Raw genomic sequence first — 25,191 nt, 5'->3', positions numbered from 1 at the left:
CTCGCTTTACCTTGAAAGAACTTATAATCCAGTAGGGTAGGAAGCAGTTTTCAGTGCCCGTGCTGGATGAACCCTGTTGAAATAGACGCACACTGCCCTTTCTAAAGAATGTGTCATATGTCTGGGTGGTGTAGATCAAGGGTTGGCAAACTATGGCCTGAAGGTCAAATCCACTCTGATGCCCATTTTTGTACAGCCTGAGAGCTAAGAATCATTTCTGTATTTTTTAGTGATTGAGAAAAAAACAAAGTATGACTAACTCCTAACACATGTAAACTACTGGCAATTCATATTTCCACACCCATCGATGAAGTTTTATTGGAGCAAGGCAGTATCCATCTGTTCACTTTACCTCAGGCTGCTTTTGCACAAAAGGGCCAAGCTGAGTAGTTGAGACCAACAGCATGGCTTGTAAGGCCTAAAACAGGTACCATATCACCCTTTATAGGAAAAGTTTGCTGGGGGCGCCTGGGTGGCTCAGTGGGTTAAGCCTCTGCCTTCAGCTCAGGTCATGATCTCAAGGTCCTGGGATCGAGCCTGGGATGAGCCGTGCATCGGGCTCTCTGCTCGGCAGAGAGCCTGCTTCCTCCTCTCTCTCTGCCTGCCCCTCTGCCTACTTCTGATCTCTTTCTCTCTCTCTGTCAAATACATAAATAAAATATTTAAAAAAAAAAAAAGTTTGCTGACTTCTGGTGTAGTTATCAGAGCATAATTTTAATCTTAAAACCTTCAGACCTCAGGCCCTAAGGTGATGAGACTTCCCCTTCAAGGTGATTATGCCTAAGTTAGGAGACCTGAACCCACCCACTGAAATAAAACTTTGTGCTCTGTGCAGATCTGGAGTGGCACTGAATTTTTAGATAAGAAAATCTTTTAAAATCCACTTTGAATATCACCGCTGTTCCATCCACTGGGCAGAAATTGGCTTCAAAATTACTTGGTACTCCCTGTCAAAATCAATTTATTGAGCCTTTATTGTCAGTGTGCCTGACATAGTGATAAGCACTTCATGTAAATGATCTCATTTAATGCTTATACTATCCATTCTACAGATGTATAAACTGAGGCTGAAAGAGTTTAAATCACTCACTTAAAGTAACACACATAATATAAGGAAATTTGAACCCAACTCTGAATGACTCAAAAAATCATGATTATAGCCACTCCGAGAGAAAAGATAAAGAGCATATTAAAATCCTGTTTGAAAATACAGACTCTCTAGCCACTGGGCTTCATGCCAGAAATCACCTGGAAATAAAACTGATATTACATATTTTGATTCATCATTAAATTCATAGACACAAGGACTTAACTTGTGTCTCTCTACTTTTAAAACAAATTTAGTTCTGATATAAGTCAACTCAATGATACAATCTTAACATAATCATAGAATTTTTAAAAAGTGACAACCTGAGGCCTTCAGTAGTTCTTTCATGTCAGGATCTGGCTTATGCTGCCCCTCTCTGGACGACTGGTGGTATGGTCTTAAATAATCCAAAGGAAAGAAAAAAGATGCCCAAATCCGTCAGAGTATTTTAGACTTGAAAAGAATTAGAAATTATCTCCTCTGATACCCTCCTTTTTTATCATCACCAAAAGAAAAATTAAAATCTAGAGACAGTTTCATTTACTCAAGATTTCACACCAATGAGTAACAAAGGAAACGACTAGAACCCATATTTTCTGAACTTGCCTGGCAGCACTCACGCAGATCTGGAATTTCCAAAAGTCTTTTGAAAATACAAACACACATTTATTGACTTCACAAACTTCCGTTAAATTTCAGAGACCAGGGACGCCTGGGTGGCTCAGTTGGTTAAGCAGCTGCCTTCAGCTCAGGTCATGATCCCAGCGTCCTGGGATCGAGTCCCACATCGGGCTCCTTGTTCTGTGGGGAGCCTGCTTCTCCCTCTGCCTCTGCCTGCCACTCTGTCTGCCTGTGCTCGCTCTCTCTCTCTCTTTCTGACAAATAAATAAATAAAAAATCTTAAAAAAAAATTTCAGAGACCATTGAATGTTTTTAATATGAGCAATGATCAAAAAGAGCACTATGTACTTAAATAAATCAATCATTATCTCCGAGAGTCAGATGTTCTTTAGCACCAGGGGCAAAATTGGGTGAGGACCTTTTTTTTTTTTTTTTTTTTTTTTTTTCCCAATTCTGGAAGGGAACAGAGACCAAAATGTTTTGGCACCCAATGTGGTTCCCAAAGCAGAAGGAATGGTAAGATGACTTCACTTTTTATGCTGATGAGATAACAGAAGGAAACCAGGGATTGTAGAATACCATTATTTAAGACTCACTGACCCTGGGTGGCTCAGTGAGTTGGGCCTCTGCCTTAGGCTGGGGTCACGGTCCCAGGGTCCTGGGATCCTGGGATCAAGCCCCACATTGGGCTCTCTGCTCTCTGCTCTCTGCCTGCCTCTCTGCCTCCTTGTGATCTCTTTCTCTCTGTTGAGTGAATAGATTAAAAAAAAAAAAAGACTCACAGAGTTCCAAACTTGGCCTCAAGATTCCACTGCCTCTAAGGATTCCCCACCAACAAAAACATCATCATTGTGAGAACCCAGAGCTGTCACCTCAGGCTTCTGCTCTTACGTGCCAATATTTGAGGGTCTCACTGAGGCATAGATAAGACCCCATCCCTAATCTTTCCCCCACAGAATCCTCTCTGAAGGGCAATGTCTGTATGGCTCTTCCTACACCCAGATGATCAATAAATCTTGACTGAGGGAGATCGCAAAGTCCTCATTTTACCAAGAAACCTCAGAAGTATTAATAACAACAAGAACAATAATAATAAACAGACACCATATACCAAGAACTAAACCATACTACATGCCAGGCATAATGAGAAGGACTTCCATGTTTGAGCTAAAAAAAATGCTCTGCAGGAAATTCCATTATTGTGCTCACTGCACGGTGAGAATCCTATGGCCTAGAGATGTCAGGTGACTTGCTCAAGTCACATAGGTAGGAGAGGAAAGAGAAAATCTCAGAGCCAGGGTTATCTACCTGCAGAGCCCAAGCTCTTATCCTCTGAGCTCTGTAGCCTTTGGAAAACATGGCAAGTGCTCACACACACGTGCTATGGAAAGATCAGTACTGGAGAGTGAATGATCTTGCTACTTGGTAGCGATCCATTTGGAATGGAACCCTAATCTTTGGCTGCTTTGGTGGGTGCAGTTTCTGTAAAGGAGATTCTAACTATTATTATTGGTGGTGATGATGATGAGCATGAGGTAAGCAGCTCAAAGTGCACAAAACACTTTCACACTTATTATCACTTTTGAACTTCAAAATAATCTCCTGATGGAGCCCTCGGGTGGCTCAGTGGGTTAAGCCTCCGCCTTCAGCTCAGGTCATGATCTCAGGGTCCTGGGATCGAGCCCCGCATCAGGCTCTCTGCTCAGCAAGGAGTCTGCTTCTCCATCTCTCTCTGCTATTCCTCCTGTTCATGCTTTCTCTTTCTCTCTCTCAAATAAATAAAGGAAGTCTTTTTTTAAAGTATTTTTTAAAAGAATAAATCTGCTGAGGTAAGTAAACTTGGACAGAATTATTGCAAGAGGAGGAACCTGAAACTCAGGTCCCACATCTTGCCCAAGCCTGCATAGCTAGTAACAATTGCTAATAAATGGTAAAGCTCTGCTCAGTGGTAGCGTCATAACCAGCCAGGTTTACCTGAGGCATGGTTATTGTTGATTGAAAACTTTTGCCAGTTATATCTGCTTCCACACTCCACGTCTGCCCCCTCGCACCTCCTCTGCCCCCCACCCCCCTACCCGGTGCTGTGCTTCTGAGCATCCCAGGCTTCAACAGGCTGCCAGGGCTGGGACTCTTGCCAAAGGGTATGGGTACCTTTAGCCAATGACTTGATCACAGTGGGAGAACAGATGCTTCACCTCCTCCTAGAACTTGCCGAGGTGTACCGTTTATCCTACCCACTGGGAGACCAGAGATCTCTCCGGTGCCTAGCTCCATGTCAGAGGAACATTCTGGTCTGCAGAGTGTCATCCAGCTCATTTGGTTTTCCAGTAACGAGAACCCATCTTAGGGCGGACTCCGGGTTCTGTTTCAGTGGCTGGCACCTTCTTTCTATTTCACTGTTTGCTTTCCACAGCCATACCTCTCTTAAAGCTTGGCAACCCTCTTTGTTCTTATTTGGTTGACCTTTCTGAAGGTGAGCAGTTAGATGTTAGAATTACACAGATTCAATCCCAACTTTATTAATGAAAAAATATCATTTGTACAGTTGGTAGAATAGAAATACTATTGTGAGAAGAATCATGAGAATACATTCTTTGTCCTTTGCCTTTATCCCCAGACTGCCGGCCTACCAGCTGATTCGAGCCTGTAAAGAGCGTGGCCATGAGAGATAAAACAAATCGGCTAATGCCTCGCAAAAAATGTTGACTTTGAAATCAACTGCATCCAATTTCTTTCCTCCTAACAATGACATTTGTGAGTGAAAATGAGCTTTGCTTCATTCCCCTGCCTTCCTCTGTTCCTTCTGCTGAACTTGGACTGAAAATGGTAATCCCCCTACAATTTTTTTGTGTCCTTGACCAACTGAGGACCCAGAAAAATGTCAAGTTTTGACACGGTTCAATTTTTTTTTTTTAAGATAGATTTATTTATTTATTTATTTGACAGACAGAGATCACAAGTAGACAGAGAGACAGGCAGAGAGAGAGAGGGAAGCAGGCTCCCTGCTGAGCAGAGAGCCCGATGTGGGACTCGATCCCAGGACCCTGAGATCATGACCTGAGCCGAAGGCAGCGGCTTAACCTACTGAGCCATCCAGGTGCCCGACACGGTTCAATTTTGTCTTTAATAAAATAGCACAATGTAGGGGAAAGAGCTCTGCTTTGAGAGCCAGAAAAGAGTCCTACCTGGGGCCTCATTCCCACTTCTCTTTGAACTTTTTTTAATGCCTCTCTGCCTCAGTTTCCTTCTATGTAGAACAAGGAGTGTGCACTACACCAGCAAATCCTAAATGCCTTATTGGGGCCAGGGATGGGCTAGCTTCAAAACAGTCTCCTGAAGAAGTTTGTTAAGCAAACAATTTCTTGGACTTACACCCAGAGGTCCTAATTCTGCAAGTCTTGGGTAGACTAGAGCAATCCATATTTTTACTAAGCACCCTGTGTTTCCAGGCCATGGCCAAGTCTAGTAAACATGGACTGGATGACCAAAAAAGTTGAAGGTCTCAATTTCTCAGTGTTCTCCTATTCCCCTGGGAAGTCAACATGAGATCAGATGGCTCCACACCTTCATGTATTCTAGCCTCATTCCCTTTTCTCTTCCCTCCATTTCTAGACCAAACCCTACCTCCCTCATGTTTGACTGATCCCCTTCTCCTACACCAGGACCACCCTTGCTCTACTCATTCTCCCCTTTTCTAAATTATTCATCCTCAAACCCCTTGAAAGAACACCTAACATTCATTTCTTAACAGTTTGGACTTATTCTTTAACATCTTGGATTTCAGTAACTCCACCCATAGAGCTAAGGCTGTTCTCCTAACGGTCCCCCTGGCACAGTTCACAGCCACCTAAGTGCTCATCTTACTTGACTGGCATTATGAATTTCCTAACATTGGACTACTCCCTCCATTACCTTTGTCAGCCCAGCCCTCTCTGCACTCCTGCTCTCCTGGATCCCTTCCTACTTTTGCTGTCTCCCTCTCCGCCTCCTCTCCCAATGTGGTTGTTTAATTTACGAGCTTCCACCTCTTCATCTCCCTCTTCATCTCACACAGTATCTTTAGGTGATTCCACAGGAGCTTTAGTTACTCCTGTGCTAATGAGACAATATAATAAAGTGCTTAAGAGCTCTTAATATAATAAAGTGTTTCAAGAGCCAAGAGACACAGGTTCAAACTCTGGAAAAAAATTTTTAAAGCTTATTTTGTTTATTTGGGGGGTTAAAAGAGGGACAGAGGGAAAGGGAGAGAACCAGACTCCCCATTGAGCGAGCGTGGAGCCTGTCCAGGGCTTGATTCCAGGACCCTGAGATCAGGACCTGAGAGGAAATCAAGAGTCGGACACTTAACTGACTGAGCCACCGGGCTCCCCTTGGCAAATTTCTTTTTTTTTTTTTTCACCTTTTTTTTTTTATTAATCATTTTTTTAAAATTTATTTTCAGCATAACAGTATTCATTGTTTTTGTACCACACCCAGTGCTCCATGCAATCCCTGGCAAATTTCTTAACATCTCCAAACTTGAGTCACTTTCCTTTATAATGGACATAATAATAGAATTTTTCTCACAGATCCAGACAATGCCTCACAATAAGACAATGTACCCAGGCTTGGTATATAATAAGCAATCAGTAAGTATCATTTACTATCAATGTTTCCCCAATTTATATCTACAGCCCTGAACTGTCCCTTATGAGATAATGTGTATTAAAGTATTGGTTAAGTAGCAAGTTCCTGTTCAGCAATTATGTGAATCACAGGAATTATTATTTGATCAGAGGTAAGTGCCAATCATCAAAGACCCCCATCCTCACCCCATCCATAAGTCAACCCAGCCCCACATTTCCAAGGGGCTCTTTGAACTCCAGCTCTCCCAAACAGATTTTACTCTTCCTCCTGGGGTTCCTTACTAGTTAATCTGCCACATTGATCTAATCTCCCAAGTACAGAGAATCCATCATCCTTCATTCTTACTTCGGTGACCAAAACCTCGCGATCTCAACTCCAAAGTGGCTCTGACTCTGTCGCCTCTCATAGTTACTGCTGCCATCATTCTAGTCTAGACACTCATCCCTGGCCTGAATTATTGCAGGAGGCTCCTGGGTAGTCTCTCTGCCCCCAGGCTTGCTCTCACTCATATACCTTTCACACTCTTACCAGAGCAATGTCTCCTAAAACAGAATTGGAAATGTCATTCCCTACCAAGAAAGCATGAATTGTTCCTTATCATCCTGGAATAAAAATCTAAATTCTTCAGCCTATCAATCAAGTCCTTTAAGAACCTAGACCATACCTTGCTTCCTGTCTTCACTAGATTAAACTAGACTATTAGACAATCTCTAAAGATTTCATGCTCTCAAGTCCCCATCTCTTTGTTCATGCCATTCTACCTGCCTGTTCACCCTTCCCTGCACAAAGAAATGTTCTCATCCAAGGAGGAAAACTTTCCATACTTCTATCCCAAAACAAAACCCACTGGGTGATTGTTTGCTATGCACAGCCTGTCCCTCCCACTAAAGTGTGACCCCTGTGGAGCAGATGTCACAACTCTTTTATTCCTGTGCCATGTATAGAGAGGCCGCTCAGTCAGCCATGATTAATTAATGACAGATTTGAAAGGCTTTTTACCAAAAATCACGTTACCTATTTCCATGTATCCAAACCATATGCCAAGATAAAGACAGAAAATCTCATGTCCAACCACTTTGTCCTCTGCGAACCCTTTGACTCCATGGAAAGGTCAGTTTGCCCTGGAGCGTGAAGCTTGGGATGACTTTGTAAAATGGAAAGGTACAGTAATAGAACAGATCTTTCTAAAAGCATTGCCTCCCTATTCTCTCACCATCCTACCCTGGGACCAAAAAAAAAAAAAAAAAAAATTACTATAAAACTCTTAAGAGGGGGGAAATATTATTATCAAAACATGTTCATGGGGTTCCTGGGTGGCTCAGTTGTTAAGTGTCTGCCTTCAGCTCAGGTCATGATCCTAGGGTCCTGGGATCAAGCCCCACATCAGGCTCCTTGCTCAGTGGGAAGCCTGCTTCTCCCTCTGCCACTCCCCCTGCTTGTGTCCCCTACCTCTCTGTCTCTTTCTCTGTCAAATAAATAAATAAAATCTTTTTTTTTAAAAGCATGTTCTTTTATTTTCTAATTTTATTGGATTGATAGCAAAGCCCTCATGCATATATAGGTGCCTTAAATTTGAAACCTTTCTGCAGCTTTGACTTCTTGCTGGTGATGGGTATAATGCTCCATCTAGGGGCTGAGAAAAAGTGAATCCTAATACTTTAGGAGCAAAAATGAAATCTCCTCTTGGGGAAGCTCCATTGAGAGACAGTGGCTGCTAGTCCTCGAACAAAGGCCAACTATTCATGGAATCAGGAGAACTGGCCTTTGGTCTCATCTCTCTTCCCAAGTCACTGCACAGCCTCTCAACTCACAAGCCTTTCCTAGGTCTTAGTTTCCCATCTTCTCAGTTTTCCAGTTTTCCACAGAAAACACCCCTCCCCAGGAGTTCATGAACACAAGTTTAAAACCCCTGAAACCTGGGTGTGAGTCTCAGCTCTTCCCCTGTCTAGCTGTGTGATCTTGGGCAAGTCATTCCACGTCTCTGAGCATCATTTTCTAGGCAGCCTTAGAGTGGACATGAGGATTTGCCAGCCTGGGTAGGGCCTCTTCTAATGATGTCTGCAGCAAATGCCTTAAAAGTAGAGGGGGTACTGAAGCAGGACATACATCCCTGTAGTTGTCTTATAAATGGTATAACATGAATCTGGAAGCTCTCCTATGACACACTCAACTACAGCTTTTTCCAGCATGATTCGGTTTCCAAGCCTACATTATAGAGTGGAGCCTCCCTAGACTGAGCAATGCGAGATGGACAAAAATCAAGGGGCAGAAGATGAACAGTGTCCAGAAGCAGGAATGAAACCAATAATTGGGAAATCTGAGGGCCCATGTAAAGGGACTCAGTGAAGAGCTTTCAGAATCTCAGATTTCCTCCATCTGTGAGTACAGAATGACTACTTGATATTTTATTTTATTTTTTTAAAGATTTTATTTATTTATTTGACAGACAGAAATCACAAGTAGAGAGGCAGAGAGAGAGAGAGAGGAGGAAGCAGGCTTCCTGCTGAGCAGAGAGTCCTATGTGGGGCTCGATCCCAGGACCCTGAGATCATGACCTGAGCTGAAGGCAGAGGCTTTAACCCACTGAGCCACCCAGGCGCCCCAATGCTTGATATTTTAAAAGCTTTTCTAACTTCCCCAAGTTTGTAATTTTGTCACTCATTGGCTGTTTCCTTGGTATGGTTAGCAGTTTAAAAAAAAAAAAAATCCTTAAACCAAAAAGTGTCTGTGTACTTATAAGGAACAGCAAGCCAGCTGGGAGCTGGTGGCAGCGGCCTCTTGTCACCTGCTGGAGTGGCCTACAGATGAAGGTGTGTGAGTAGGAAAAGCAGAAGAGGTGGAAAGAAAAGAGGAAATAGGTGTCGGGCAGGATGACTATCATTTACCAGCCACTAGTCTGTCTCATGCATTTCTTCACTGAATATTCCTATGAACAAAGCATTCCTATTATCTTCACTATACATTTTGAGGAAACTGAGATTTAGGAAAGGATAAAACAAGTAATTCCCCTGAGGTTCTGTTAAAAAAACAAAAACAAACCAAAACCCCCAAACAGCGCCTCCATACACACACAAAATGGCAGAGCTGAGATAGAAGCCTGAGACTTGAGACCCTGTGGTGAGCTCTCAGTTCCCACTCAATGCTACCTGGGAGACAGTGAGGGGGAAAGACTAGGAAGAAAGGATCAGAAATGTTACTGAGGCAGTAGAAGGACCAGAGGCATAATCAACAGAAGACTTGATCCCAGGCTAATTGATGACAGATTCAGAGTCCCTCCCTAGTTAGAGACTAGATCCTAATGGAACAATCTGGGACCATTTCACACATTCCTGTCTAGCTGCCAAGAAAGCAATGAAATTAACGCTCAGGCTGGACAGAATGATTTGAGTCCCTAAGCACCTGGAGGGGTCAGAGCTTGTATTCCTCGAACAGACTCTCTTTAGCTGAGGGAAGACACCTATGAGTGTTTTTATTGTTGTTGTTTGTGTTTGAATTATGGTTCCAAACCATCTGGAGCTTTGTAGCATTCCTGGAGAATTTCAAGAAATGTCCTAGACTTTTCCCTCCGAAAAAAAATGTGTGTGCACATATATACACAGAATGATATGTATAATTTCATGGGGTTCATACCCTCTAGCCCATCCATAGACACTCCACCCAGGAGCCCTGGACATAGTTTAAAATCCCTGAGGTCTAGGTGTGATTCCCAACTCTCCCTCTCCCAGCTGTGTGATCGTGGGCAAGTCACTCCACATCTCTGAACTCCATTCTAGGGAGCCATGGAGTGAGGATGAAGAATTGTCACTCTGGGTTATGCTAATTTTAGGGAATAATAATTTTGACCAGATCTTCTTGAAGGATTCAAACCAGCCCACATTTACGGAAGGCTTGTCGTCCAAAATTACATGAAGAAATGAGGAGGGGGTCAGGGATATTTAGCCAAGGGAAAACACCCACAGAAACATGTGGGCTCTGAAATGAGTTGAAACCATTTTCATGCAGATGAAGAAGTAGGATTCATTCTGAATTATTCTGTAAGTGGCTCCAGCAGAGGGTACTGGGTGAAGCGTGGCGGAGCAGAAAGCCGCTCAGCATGGTGTCAGACCTGCATCACAGTTGAACAGACACAGGTTACATTGAGGCTGTCATTGACCAGATGAGTTAATAACCGCTACGGGCTCTGAAACGGAGGTGACAATGGTACCCATCTCCTAGGATTTTGTGAAAAGTCAACTGAAGTAATGCACTTAACATGCACAAGGTTAAAACAGAGACTTCAGTGGATGGCAGCTTCTCTAATAATGTCTCTGACCCTCCATTTCTTTGTCTGTAAAAGGGGGATATTCTCTATACCCAATCAGGTCACTGTGAGATTTAAATCAGAAAATGCACACAAAACACTCTACCTACATCATCTGATACAGAATCGAGTCCTCAGCAGGTGGGAAGTGCAATGATGATTATGAAGTTTTCGTGACAAAAATCAATGGGAAGAGAGGACAGTAAAGGAAATGAACATAACCTTTTATTTCAAAATGGAAGGGGAGGCAAAAATAAATAAATAAATAAATGTGTATATATATGTATGTATGTGTATATATATGTATGTATGTGTATATATATGTATATGTATGTATGTATGTATGTGTATATATGTGTGTGTGTGTATGTATGTATGTATGTATATGCACAAACTCAGAGCTAGACTTCCTACACCTGCACTTGAGAGCAGTGTGGCTTGGGAAAGTTGCACAAAACAGGGATATGAGCATCAGCTAAAAAGGAATTGAATGAAGTGACCCATGAGAAGAGCTTGGCTCCACACCAGCACGTAACACGCATTCAGTAAAATCCTGGTTTCTTCCATAACAACTAAAGGTAACACAGAGATAGACCTTCTTATAACAAGCTCCTCTTCAGCGGTGTAGGCGAGGGTTCTCTCTCCTCCGGGATTTATCAAGGAAGAGAGAAATGAAATTACCAGGGATATTACAGAAGAGGGTAAAACATCAAGATGACCTCTTGTTCCCTTGCAATTCGGTGTAAGGTAAGTCTGAGTTTAAATGAAATGAATGGTAACATTTTGAAAAGTCCTTGCCTCCATGATTTTTCCAGTGGCTACCTTCCCTTCTGCCAGAAAATAGGCCCCCACCTCTACCCCACACCACGGACAAAGAAGATTTGGAACTTGGGCATCTAGCTTCCCTTCAATTCACAACTAGTCCAGATTTTCTGTCTTGCTGCTGGAAAAGGTAGCACCTGCCAAAGCTTTTCAACATGAGATCAGCCTTGCATTTCATCTTGACTTATAGTCTTCCTTCAAAACGTATTCCCCCTCCACTCACTCTTGTATGTCCCCTCTGATTGTGTCTTCTGAGCCTTTGCGAGTGATGTCCCATTGCCTCCTTCACAGAGCTAAAGAACTATCATTTTCTAGCTAGTAAACATATAGAAAGATGCTCAAACTCTTTGTTAATCAGAACAGCAAAAAGCATAAGATGACATTTTTTCCTTGGGAGATTAAAAAAAATTAAACAAATGGTCATATCAAGTGTAGGAAGGATGTAGGAGGGCAGACACTCTCTGGATGGGAAAATAAATTGGCAAGGCCTTTCCGGAAGACAATTTTGCAATGGCTATTGAATTTAAAAGTGGACATTTCTTTCAGCCTAGCATTTCTCCTTCTAGTCACCCCCCTAGTGATAGAAACACCAGCATAGACACTTAAGGCAACTGTCACATACAAGGATGACCCCTGCAAACTACTTATGGTAATGAGCTATTTGAACAACCTCAATGTCCCTTAGTGGGCAATGATACTATAAGTATCCATAGTATAAAACACCATACAGCAATTTAACACAATGAAGCAAATCTACACGAACTGGAAAAGAAAGTGGTCCAATATATAACGTCAAATGAATAAAACAAAACGCAGAAGGCTGTGTACACTAGGACAGAATTTTTTTAAAAATCCACATACAAAACAAAGCTGAATTTTTTCTATATCTGTATACACACATAAACAAATAGAAAAAGATCTGAAGAATGCTTCTTTTCAACTAATAGCAATGATTATCTCAGAGGAAGGGCTGAGATTCAAGACAGGGAGTCAAGAGAATTGTTGTCTACTCTTTTTATGTCTCCCTAACAAAAATACATTAGTGCAGTATTTGGGCAATCTACCATAAATTACTAATTTTTTTTTTTAATGAATGAATGATTTTCTGGCACTTCTACCTTCAAGACAGAAACAGCTAAGGAAGAAGGGGAATCCCAACAGAGGGGTTTCAGAAATGAGGCAGAGGAGGGAAGAAGCCAGCTCAGAAGATGTTAGCACATTTCACTTTCATCCTAGCTTGTGGGAAGACAGAGGATGTGACCACAATGGAACCAAAAGAGCTGAATCCCAAGAAAAGCAGGCAGATGACAGATCAGATTGTTCTCACGGCCAAAGACAAAACCACGCAGGAGCACAGCCCCTTACCTCCTGTCTGAGGAAAAGTCACTGGGTCACTCGTCTCCCACATGGAGGCCTGGGATGTTGACTGGAAAAACCAGGCTTCAGACTCTGAAGAAAAAAAAAAAAAAGGAAAAGAGAAAACAAACTTAGTAAATACCTCTCTTTATTTATTTTTGGTGCCTCACTGCCCCCTAAACTAACTTCTGTCATAAAAAATAAAAGAAAGCCAATGTTTACTGAGCATGTAGTACATGTCAGACAGTGTTCTAAGTGATCTCCGTGCATGCTCTCATTTAATCCTCAGAAAGAGACAAGGATGGGTGTTATTAGTCCCATTTTACCAATGTGGAAGCCAAGGCCCAGAGAGACAAAATAACTTTCCCAGAGTCACACAACAGATAAGAAGCAGGACTTAGGCCCAGGCACTGTGACTCCAGAGCACACACATGATCCCCCATCATACTACCTCCCTATACTGTACTAATTTAAGAACTGATTGATTTTTTTTACACTCCATAGATGTCTGCTTCCCTCTACTTGATTATAACCCCATAAGTAATATCTTCTACTTGAGGCATTCAGCCATGGCCATTATATGCGTGAAGTTATACAGCTCTCCAACTCACCTGGGAAGAAACCGAGGCCAGAGACCCCTGGCAAAAAGGAGTAGAAGAGGGAGCCAAGGCTGGGCAGTTCTCTCTGGCAGCCCCATGGATGTAAATCATTCCTTATCTTTAGGGTAGTCTCTGCCCTTGGGCCCTAGTAAATACCTAAAGAAGGCTTGAGGGATGGATGAAAGGTCACATGTATGAAAGAATTCTCCCTCTACTACAGAAAGCCAGTGAGACAAGTGAGGATATCCCTCAAAGGGATCTACAGAGATCCTTGTGCTTGGAATTAGGATGAGACAGCTACGCACTACCTCGCCTAAACCAGAAAGGCAAATATTCCAGAGAGTGCTACCATGAAGAATTGCTCAAAAACAATTCAAGGTCAGTCCCAATCTCTCTCCCTCTCTTTCTCTCTCTCCCTAGCCCCCTTTCTCTCAAAGCCACAAGAGTGAATGAGCCACAAATATTGTCCAGTTTGTCCTACGTGGTGTTCATGGCACACAGGACCCAAAAGTCATCTCTAATCATCTGATTCAACAATACTTTACTCTCCTCAGTGTAAGAAATGAGGAAAAGAAAAAGAAATTGTCCATGTACCCTTGGATGTCAGCAAGGCAGTGCTTCCAGAAGTCACCTCAGTGCTTATCTCAGGGTCTTTGGAGAGAAAGAAAGTTTCTGACTCTGGAAGAGAAAAAAAGTTCAGTAAAAGGGAGCAAAAAATAAGTGTTTGTGCTGAGTGCTGGGATTTGGGCCTATTTTTATAGTTGTCTTTTGTGCTTTTTTATGTATTTCAGGTTTTCTTCAAGGATTCCAAGTAATTTTTAGGCTCAAGGGGAGAAAACTATAAAATATTATATATTAAGATGATTATTTTAAAGGCCAAAAGAATAAAAAATACATACAAAAATTGACTGGCTTATGGTTCATGGACTTTAGATGACTACTCAGAATATACAAGGACTAGTAAATTCAATGTCGTCAAGCTATTTAAACTATTTAGGCCTTACTGAGGCAGCTGGGACACCTAAGAAAGACTTCACACTATCTCTTAATGGTTTTCTAATATTACATTGGAATCAGAGGTTGAAACATGGTGGGACCTTTGATAGGCCCTGTAAGTAATAGAGCTAGTAACTCAATGAGGGTCCAAGACGCAGGATCAAAAAGGATTGGGCAGAAGAAGGGGGGGGGGGGGAGGAACAGAACAGAAGGGAGGGAGGAAAGAAAAAAGGAAGAAAAAAAAATAAGGGAAATTGGGGCGCCTGGGTGGCTCAGTCATTAACATTCTGCCTTCGGCTCTGGTCATGATCCCAGGGTCCTGGGATTGAGCCCCACATCGGGCTCCCTAATCAGCGGGAAGCCTATTTCTCCCTCTCCCACTCCCCCTGCTTGTGTTCCCTCTCTCACTGTGTCTCTCTCTGTCAAATAAATAAATAAATAAATAAATAAATAAGCAAGCAAGCAAGCAAGCGTAGAACTTGTTCATCATCAAGGGGTATTTTAGGCGTCTGGAGACCTTTCCTCAGTCTCTACTGCCCAGGCAGAGACTTAGCCCCTGACAAACTGAAACCAGATTCTGACCCTCGGTGACATTTCCTGGTTCTTCAGTAAATATCTCTGAAATTCCTGGAAGGTCAACTGGAGAACCAAAACAAAACAAAACAAAACAAAAAACAACAAAAAAACTGACTTTCAAAAAAAGCGGGGGTGGGGTGGGGTGGGAATAGGGTGAAAAAAGAAAACCATAAAACAAAGAAAAGGAACACGTAGTGAAACCACAACCTTTGCTGAGACCCACACACATGAACACATGCACACACATACTGCTATAAGCTGAATTATATTCCCCAAAATTCATATGTTGAAATCCTAACCCCCAAAACCTGAGAATGTGGCCGTATTTGGAGAAAGAGGTAACTAAGGTACAACGAGGTTATATGGAAGGGCCCTAATTCGATATGAGTGGTGTCCTTATAAGAAGATAACTTTAGGCCACACACTCACAGAGGGAAGGCCATGTAAAAACACAGGGAGAAGGTGACCATCTTAAGCCAAGGAAAGAGGCCCCAGAAGAAATCAATCCTACTGAGACCTTTATCTCAGACTTCTAGCATCCAGACTGTGAGAAAATAAATTACTGTTGCTTAAGTCTCTCAGTTTGCAGAATTCGTTATGACAGACCTAGCAAACCAGTACGCGCGCGCGCGCGCGCACACACACACACACACACACACACACACACACACACACACACACATATCCAAGAGCAAGTCTCTGGACTGCCCCATTCAGTAAAAAGAACCCTGTTTCAAGGGACCAAGATACATGTGACCCGCAGAAGGGAAAGAATGGCCAAATGTACCACGTACCTGCAGTGAGGATGGTCCCCTCCATGGAAAGCTCAGTGGTTGGAAGAACTGTGGTGGCTTCAGAAAGAAATGTTGATGTGGCTGGAGGGCATGTCGTTGCCACTGTTGTGAGGGCAGTGGTGGTTCTTGTCTGAAGTGGTGTTCTGGTTGTGAGCTCAGGTGTAATCATAGCTCTTGTTGGAAGCACAGCTGTGGTTGTTGTCAGAGCAGTGGTGGTGGTTGGGAGACGTGTTGTGGAGCGCCTGGTTGATGGGGCTGTAACCAGTAGAAGATATGTCTGGTACCAATCAGAGACAGAGGAGAAGGGAAACCATAGAAATATATGTGGGATCTGTCTATTTCTCTTCATTTCTGCGCCCTTACCTGGTCTCCTGAGCTGAACCACTGTACTGCCCATGAAAGTTGGGTTTCTTACCTCTACTCTTGGCCTTTCCAATCTGCTCTTCATAGATTGGTTAAAATAATCTTTTTAAATGACAAATAATTATGTCAGTCCCCTGTTTGAAACTTTTTACTGGGTCCTCCATACCCCTAAAATAAAGGACCCAATCCCCAAACTTGACCCACAAAACTCCACCTGATCCTGCTCTTTCTTTACAATCTCAAGTCCCCACTCTACTCTTCTTGCTTTTCCCCAGCCCACTGACCTTTCTTCATCTCTTTGAACAGTGATCTCACCTTGGAGGGACTTTGTACCTGTTGCTCCCTAGCCTCTCCCTTTATTAGTCTGACTCCTACGGAACCCTCTTGTAGCAGCTAAAAGGACACCGCTGCAAGGAGGTCACCCATATTCTGCCATTGTGATTAGGTTTCTTGGTTTTGCACTGCCATACTTTGCCTTCACAACATTTATTGCATTCCTAACTGCACATTTTATCTGACGATTATGGTTTAACACCTTCTTCTCTTGACTGCAAGCTCCATGAGGGGAAATCTGGTATTTACTTTGTTCTCTGCCACAAATCTAATACCTACCCCAGTGTTGGGCACATAGTAGGTATTCCAAAAACATTGCATCAGTGAGCAAATGAACAATTGCATAAAAAATGAGCCCAAACAGGGGCGCCTGGGTGGCTCAGTGGGTTAAAGCCTCTGCCTTCAGCTCAGATCATGATCTCAGGGCCCTGGGATCGAGCCCCACATCAGGCTCTCTGCTCACCAGGGAGCCCGCTTCCTCCTCTCTCTCTGCCTGCCTCTCTGCCTAGTTGTGATCTCTGTCTATCAAATAAATAAATAATATCTTTAAAAAAAAAAAAGTGAAACCAAACATAAAATTTCAGTCAAATAAGATGAAGAAGCTCTAGAGTTGTGCTGTACAGAATAGTACCTGTAATTGACCTGTAATTAACAATAATATATTATACACTTGAAAATTTGCTGAGTAGAACTCATCTTAGGTGTTCTTTCCATAATAAGATAAAATTAAAATCTAAAAAAAGGAGTGAGCCCAAAGTATGCAACATGGGTTGAGAATATAGTCTCTTTCAGATATTATAGGTAAACTTACGCCAACACCACTGACCCCTAATATTTGAATTTGGGCTCATCAGCCACAATTATTCTATATGTGCTACTCTCTCTTAAATATGACAAATTTCAATTAACTCTAACAGATTCCAGTGAGCTTAGAAATGACCCATGGATATTGAGTTCAAAAGGTATTTTATAAAATAATAGCTGGTTATACCAGGCTTGAAAAGAGAGTACTTGGATTAGCATCATTTAACTTCAATAAATCAGAAAAAATGCTTTCTTTATCACAAAGTCACTTTCAGAGAAAAATATACTAATGTGTATGAATGTTCTCTAAGGAGAAGCATCCATATAAGTTGTTCTCAAATTCTAGAGTGCATTGAAGTCCCCTGAGAATCCTGTTAAGTGTCTGGCTATAAGCATATGACTCTGCCTCCCAAAATGCCTACCCAGTTAGGAACAGAGCACAAGAATCTTCCATCTTTGATGCAGGTTGAACACAGAGCTTACTCTGAAAGGCTCCATTCCAAACAAGCAGGAAAGCTGATTACTGTTAGCATAATTCAATCCTAGCCTGCTTTCCATGCATCTCAAATCTTTAAGAGTTCCACCATCTTCCAGTTTCTTCAAAAGCAACTAATATTAACAGAAGGAAAGGCCACCTGAAAACTGTTACGATGGTCTCCAAATCTCATGCCCTTTCCCCTCTGCTGGAAGTCACAAACTATTGGCTGATGGGCTGAAGCTGACCCATGGACACATTTTATTTAGTTTACACGGTAGTTCTTTTTTTAATCTTAGGCAACATGCAAAAATCAATGCCATGCACATAAAAATTGGGAGATCTGAAAACACTGCACACAAATTTCTGCAAAGTGACAATCTCCTAGGTAAGAAGCAGATGCCTTCTGCACATTGATCCTGAAATTCACTGGTAGTCTTCTCCATGTACCCTCCACTCACTCATTTCTAAGGTCTTCTTGGCCCCCATGCCATTTGCTTCCTACTGTGGCTCCTCTAGCCATAGAGACACATCTTAGATTTCATCTGCCCACTCATGCTTAAGCACCTACAGCCTGCCCAACAGCACCCACTGAATCCATTCCTCATCCACTGCTGGCATCTCCTTTTGCAGATACAAGCCCCTTTGTGCACGTACCTCTCATCAACCGCAGGCGAATGTTCTTCTTCACGTCATTGAACCAGCCAGGGACCTCTATGCGGCAGCAGTACACACTACTGTCATCTTCATTGGTGTTGAAGATGGTCAAGGAGACATCGCCTCTCCAGATAGTGCCCAGAAGTTCATATTTTGGTGACTTCTTGGACAGCACTGACTTCCCATTGGTGTAGAGAAGCTCATTATTGCATTTGGATTTGGGACACTCGCCCTTGCCCCAGCACATGCTGTTCCTGTTGTGAGACCAGGATGAGTATATACAGGGCAAAGTCACCGTCTGACCCAAATACGCTCTCACAGTCTCTTCTGCAGCTGAACCTGTGAGGAAAGATGAGAAAAATAGGCTGTGTGGTTCTAAAATCTCTCAAATATGCTACATGGCATTTGTGTAGATAGCTGCTTCCAGGATGATGAAAAGAGTAGTAGTGTATATCTTTTTAGCTTAAATTCCAACATATCCTTAGCTGCCGCTGAGTCCCTAACTCCACACCCTTTTGTACCCTAACTGGAAACAGCTGACCCATGTGAGTATCCAGACTTGTCTCCACAACAAGACGTTTTGGCTGATCTTGGGGCACCTGGGTGGCTCAGTTGGTTAAGCATCTGCTTTTGGTTAGGTCATGATCCCAGCCTGCAACAGGCTCTCTGCTCAGCAGGGAACCTGGTTTTCCCTCTCCCTCTGCCTCTCTGTCAAATAAATAAATAAAATCTTTTAAAAAAGCAAATAAATAAATAAAAATACCAATCCATAAACAAAAAAATGATCTTGAGTACCATTCCATAAACAAAAATTTCTCTCATGAAAAGGCCATCACTTTAATCCAATTCCACTAACTCATATGAGCAGATCCAAAACCAACACTCTACCCATTGTATCTCAATAAGCAGTGAGCATGTACTACAGACCCAAATGCTTCAAATGGGACTCACTCCACCCTCCCACCCAGAGAATGCTATGGCAGTAACATAGGCTTTTGAACTACATTCTATTTTCCTTCTCTTCTTTCAGTACTGGATGCAGAAATTAATTGCTCTGGACCATTTATTCATTGTTAGAGAATATGAAGTTAGGTGGAGTTTAAAAACATTGTTAATGTTAGAACTGGAAAGGACCACAGAAATTAGATACAATGGCAGCTGTGACATACAGAAATGCTGGAAGGTTAGTCTTACCAGATAAGCTGTGTAAGATGGAAGGCATCACTATTTCTAAGATGAAGTAGTCATCTTTACCAGCTTTGGTTGCTCATCAGCATGACCTGGGGAGCTTGTTAAAAATGTAAATTTTATTGTCCAACCCTGAATCAGAACCTCTGAGGCCATGGAAATATACCTAACTAAATTCTCCAAGTCATTTTTTTTTTAAGATTTTATTTATTTATTTGACAGAGATTACAGTTGGTGGAGAGACAGGCAAAGAGAGAGAAGAGGAAGCAGGCTCCCCGCTTAGGAGAGAGCCCCATGCAGGGCTCAATCCCAGGACCCTGGGATCATGAACTGAGCCAAAGGCAGAGGCTTTAACCCACTGAGCCACCCAGGTGCCCCTCTCCAAGTCATTCTGATGTCACTTGCTACTCACCCACTGTTTGAGGACCAAGAGACAAGCTCTTCTAAGATTACTTCCATCTCTGAGAATCTATTAAATATTTTCACTGCTGCAAATATCAAGCCCAGTAGTTTAAGAGAGCCTCAGCAATTATTCTAATACCCTCATCCCCCAAAAAATGCTCTTGAAGATAGACTGAAGCTCCAGACCATCAGGACTTCATCCTGCACCTGCTGGGGTCTATAGATCCTGCTTATTGTTTTCTCCAGTGTAACTTCCTGTGAGACTCTCCATTCACTAACTTTGTGGACCTATACGACTAAGCTATATAAGACAAGGCCAGCATTACCAGGTTCCTCTCTAACTCAAGTGTCAGGAATGTCCACATATCCCTCTCTAGAAAAAGGTGAGCACAAACTTTAAGAGTCACCAAATTCAGAGCAGCCTAGAGCCTTCCCTGATATCACAGTTTCTTCATTTCATCCTAGTAGAAATGTTTCAATGATTATAAATGCTCTGGAAGTCCCTTCGGCCCACCACAAAACAAGGAAAAATAAATAAATAAGAAATTCATTGTCATCCCTTTCACCTATATTAACAACACAGAACATATGCTCCTAAAACTAGTAACTCCTACAATGTGAACTTATTCTTATATTTGGAAAATTAATAACAAATACGTGCAGGAATTATTTCTGCTGGAAACTGGACAGTTTATTTTCTTAGTATCATAGTATGGAAGGAGGCATCCTATTACTCAGTAAGAAAAGACCAGATACAGCAGACAAAACAGGCATAGTTGAGGAAATGTGAGCAGCCAGTAAATTTCACCAGTGAAACTGGCAAAAATTTAGAATGTCATTGATATTAAGGTTGGCCAGACAGGGACCTAGGAAATGATTTAGACTACTGGAGTATACTGGAATAAAATGGGAAGTTAATTGATAGAGCCAAACTATGGGGCAATCTGGCAGTTTCCATTAATACCAAACATGCGTATATCCTAGCTAAGCCTTAGCAATTTTATGTTTTGTTATGCACACTAGAAAAACACATATCCGCAAAGAAACCTATTTGCAAATGTTTGCTGCAGCTTTCATGTATATATGAGTGAAATGAACAATGCGTGCATGGGGAATGGCAGAACCATGGCATATGCATTCCAAGGAATCATGAATGAATCATTCATTCCCTGTAACCATTCCAAGGTTAGTAAAAGTAGAGAGATCTATATCCGTTGACGTGAAAATTCCTTATTAATATATGAAAAGGACAAATTCATAACAATACATAAAATATAAAAGCATCTCTTAACATAAATAAGACAATTTGCCTTTTTTTTTTTTTTTGGTGGGCACAGACGAATGAAAGCAAATGCATAGAAAAATGTCTGGTGAGATATACACCTAACTCAGTGTACCAGTCACCTCTGTGATCAGAGAAGAGGAACTGGGACTAAAAGTAGTAGTCAAAGGGATTTTAGCTTTATAATGGCTACTGTTTTTTCACCAAGAGTGTTTCTATATCACCGATCTGATTAAAAATTAATATTAAAAAAAGGAAGCAGGCAATTTGGTGTGGCAGAAAAACACTCATTAAGCTTACATTGTAAACCTCATTCTGCCAGTTACTGCTTTTGTGTTCTTGGAGGAAATCCACAACAATCCTAACCTCATTATCATCAAAAGACAAAGGGGATATATAATACTTGCTTCAGAAATAGTTCAGAGTTTCACATGCCATGAAGTATCAAATGACACATGAAAGTAATAAAGTATTGGTACAAGTAACCAAACATTTCAGAATTTATAAATAGGATGGGAACCTGTTCCTTGCCATTATAAAAGGATCTTGGAGTAGAGGAATCATTGGCATCAAATCAATTCCCCTCTTGAGAAATGGTAGGTGCAATGAAGGTTCTGGTGCCAGCTGGTTTCGTTCTCCAGCTGGTGACCTCAGAAAAGGTCCTTTACCAACCTGGGTTTCAGCTTCACCATTTAGAGAATAAAGGGTTTCATTCCACATCTTTTTCTTTTTTTTTTTTTTTTTACGATTTATTTACTATTTATTTGAAAGAGCAAGAGAGCACAACAGAGGCAGGGGGAGGAGGGGCAGAGGGAAAGAGACAAGCAGGATCCTCCTGACACGAGGCTAGATCCCATGACTCTGGGATCATGACCTGAGCCGAATGCAGACACAACCTAGTGAGACACCCAGGCTGCCCCCTCATTCTGCATCTTTCAAGAGCATCTCCAGCCCTGACAGATTCTTTGTGATTCTGAGCAGTCACTCTCCTTTAAATTAGTCATTTTGGAAAAGGCACAAATGAAAAACAAGCAACAGACCATTCTCCAGGTACAGCTTCCTACATGTAAGGTTGGAGAAGCCCACACAATCAGTGTCCGGCCAGTAGCAGGAAATGTGGACCTAGACTCCAGCAACCTTCAACATAATGAAACCTCCACACCTCAACTTACTCAGGACAAGATAAAGAGTGAAGACACTGATAAAGTGACAGGGACTGCCTTCTTTCGGTGAACTACAGAGTACCCAGAGAGGGAGGCAATTAAATGATCAGTTACTTCAGGGTGATAAATTTTCTAACGAATGATTCCATGGCAGATAAGAACTCAGAGCAGAAACACCTAAACCCCTCCAGAGGCTCTGGGTGCTCAAGAAAAGCCTCACTTGGGTGGAGACCTGAGAATGCATGTAGTTTCAGAGGAAAGAAAGTCAGACAAAAATCAGCATGACAAAGGTTCAAAGGGTAGAGAGAATACATTTGTTTTCCTTGGAATGGGCTGTTTTCTCATGCAGCATATTTGAAAGATCATGTGCAAATAATTATGAACTTTAAAAAGTGCTAGGGACATTAGATACTGCCTAGTTCCAGAATCATGGATTGTTCAAATTGGTCTTACCAAAGCCCCTCATTTTATACATAGAAGAGACAGCAATCTTCGAAAGGTTCCCAATGTTAATGGTTAGTGACCAAGACACAAGGGCAGCTCAGTGCAGAGCATTTTGCCCAATGCTGCCAGGATGCAGAAGTCTAAGCTGGCCCAAACTGAGTGTATACATCTGCAGCATCCAAAACCTGGAAACAATGCACAGAAAAGAAGCCTCACCTTGAAGCCTCATCCTCAGCAAAATAAAACAAACAAAAAGCAAACTATAACTCCTAAAAATCAAGAGGAAAAGTAAGAATTATAATAAGAGCTCTTGTAGAACAAATTCCCCAGACTCCAACTGTGCTAATAATACCTGCAGAAGAAATTTCTTTTTCCCATCTCATCTGACCCTTTATTTTGTGTTTCTTCTTAAATGGTCCTTTCCGATATGAACACAAATCATCCCACCCTAAAACTCCAAAACCAGTTGCAGGATAAAAATCCTGTATAACAAGAAAGGGGAGAGACCCTCAAAGAAGGAAGCCTGGAGAGAAGGAAGAATGAAGCAGGCTTCTGCTCTATTGAGGCCTGATCAGCCATGAGAATCCAATACAGGATGCCAAGCTATCCAGAGACTCCTGCATGGAAGGATTCAGAACACTTACTCAGAGAAAGCCGCCCAAGTTCAATCAGCAGCCAGAGAATAAGAGGCCCTTTGGACATTTTGATGGTTGGCAGGCCCCAGGAGTCTGTCTGTCTATCCAAAGCCCATTTCTTATACTCCAGTGAATGCTGACAGGGCAGGACATTTTAGTTTCATTTCTCTTTCTGCTTCATAATCTTCCCTTTCCCCCCTCCTGAATGGCTTCCCTGAATCTGGGATGTACGACAAAATGTGCTGAGCACTTTTCTCCCGGCCACTAGTGTATGTCAAATGTGTGCACAGATCATGAGGTTGCATGTGTATTCCTTTGTCCATGTGTATCGAGGGATTTCCTACCTGTGTGTTAGCATCCATGCATGTGCTGATGTGTATGTGCATGTGGGAGCTGTGCTCAAGCTACAGTCCTCCTGGCTACTGTGCAGCTCAGAATAAAATGCCATGAACTCTCCTCACTGACAGCTGTTTACAAATGGACTCCTCTTAGGGGCCAAAGGAAAGTTAGCCTAGAATTTGCCTCTGCTCCCTTTGCCTGTTTCACCTGTTTCTCCATCACTCAGACCTTTGATTCGTTTACCCCAATAACGGAAAAAGAAAAGCAGGGCTGCAATCAACCATCACATAATGGTGATTAGAGTTTACTAGACAAGGAAAGAAGAATTCAATAGAAGAAGCATACTGTGGCCATTACCGGATGGGCTCAGATAATAAAGAAACCCAAGGTCCAGACCCAATTCTACTGCTTTTTAAGTGAAGCCACTTGATAAAATATAATTCACAAACCAGATTACACAGTTTGACTCTATAGATTCAATGATCTATACAAGAACCACAGAACCAGTTATAGAAGGAACCAAATTAGTCAGTTGTGTTTTCTAAAATAGACTTAGGGGCACCTGGGATACTCAGTCAGTTAGGCGACCAACTCTTGATCTCAACTCAGTTCTTGATCTCAAGGTTGTGAGTTCAAGCCTCATGCTGGGCCTACAGCCTACTTTAAATTTAATTAATTAATTAGATTTAGATCATCATCATTGGTTATTGAAATCTTAGTTATATACCAGGCACTCTGCTACATGATACAGATGTATTATTTAATTGTCACAATCCTAAGAAATAGATATATTTTTTCTCATTTAACACATAAGGAAACTGAGGCTTAAGGGAGCTACATAAATGACATTGACAGCTAAGAAGGTGTGAAAACAAGGCTCAAGCCCAAGTCTCCCTGATCCCAAAGCCCATGCCCCTAACCACTGCATCCTCCTTTGACCTGTGATCCTTAGGGTAACACAGCCATGGGACTGCCCACACCAGTGGCCATCAGATCCCACCCAGCCCCAGAGAAGGAATTTAAGGATGCACAAATGCTCTAGATTTTTTTAAAAAATCCTCTTTTGATTATAACCAGTCAAATGAGACTCAGACATTCAAAATGGCTCCCAGTAAAAGTATTTGTGAAAATACAAATATTGGATGGGGCTTTGGACTCAGAGAAGCCAGAAAAATGGGGGAAGAAATGAAAATGAGGGACTCAGGGAAAACCCTCCCATTGAATACCCATTGAATTGTGGAATCCTCTCCCTAGGGAACTGGGGGGTTTATTCTCTGGATAAACTCAACAGCCCTAATAAAACACTTGCAGATACTGATATTTGGGTTT

General features: G+C 42.1%; 1 protein-coding gene across 2 annotated transcripts in view; it reads right to left on the bottom strand.

The window, feature by feature from the left end:
* LOC111141196 (T-cell immunoglobulin and mucin domain containing 4) overlaps positions 1-23,634 on the bottom strand; it is a 33,273-nt gene extending 9,639 nt beyond the window's left edge. The window contains exons 1-5 of one of the 2 annotated variants that reach the window (XM_022493602.1): positions 23,533-23,634; positions 18,410-18,748; positions 15,778-16,032; positions 14,006-14,089; positions 12,822-12,905 (exon numbers count right to left, since the gene is read on the bottom strand). In XM_022493602.1, coding sequence (XP_022349310.1) covers positions 12,822-12,905; positions 14,006-14,089; positions 15,778-16,032; positions 18,410-18,748; positions 23,533-23,590 — 820 coding nt within the window. In that variant the 5' untranslated portion in view covers positions 23,591-23,634. The remainder of the gene's footprint in view (positions 1-12,821; positions 12,906-14,005; positions 14,090-15,777; positions 16,033-18,409; positions 18,749-23,532) is intronic. The other variant, XM_022493603.1, reaches the window with a different exon arrangement.
* Positions 23,635-25,191: the final 1,557 nt, after the last annotated feature.

This window comes from Enhydra lutris, unplaced genomic scaffold (genome assembly GCF_002288905.1).
Source record: "Enhydra lutris kenyoni isolate GAN:26980312 unplaced genomic scaffold, ASM228890v2 scaffoldscaffold5, whole genome shotgun sequence".
Taxonomy (NCBI): Eukaryota; Metazoa; Chordata; class Mammalia; order Carnivora; family Mustelidae; genus Enhydra; species Enhydra lutris.
Note: the sequence above shows the minus strand (reverse complement) of the source record. Positions and strands in the feature narration are given on the sequence as shown.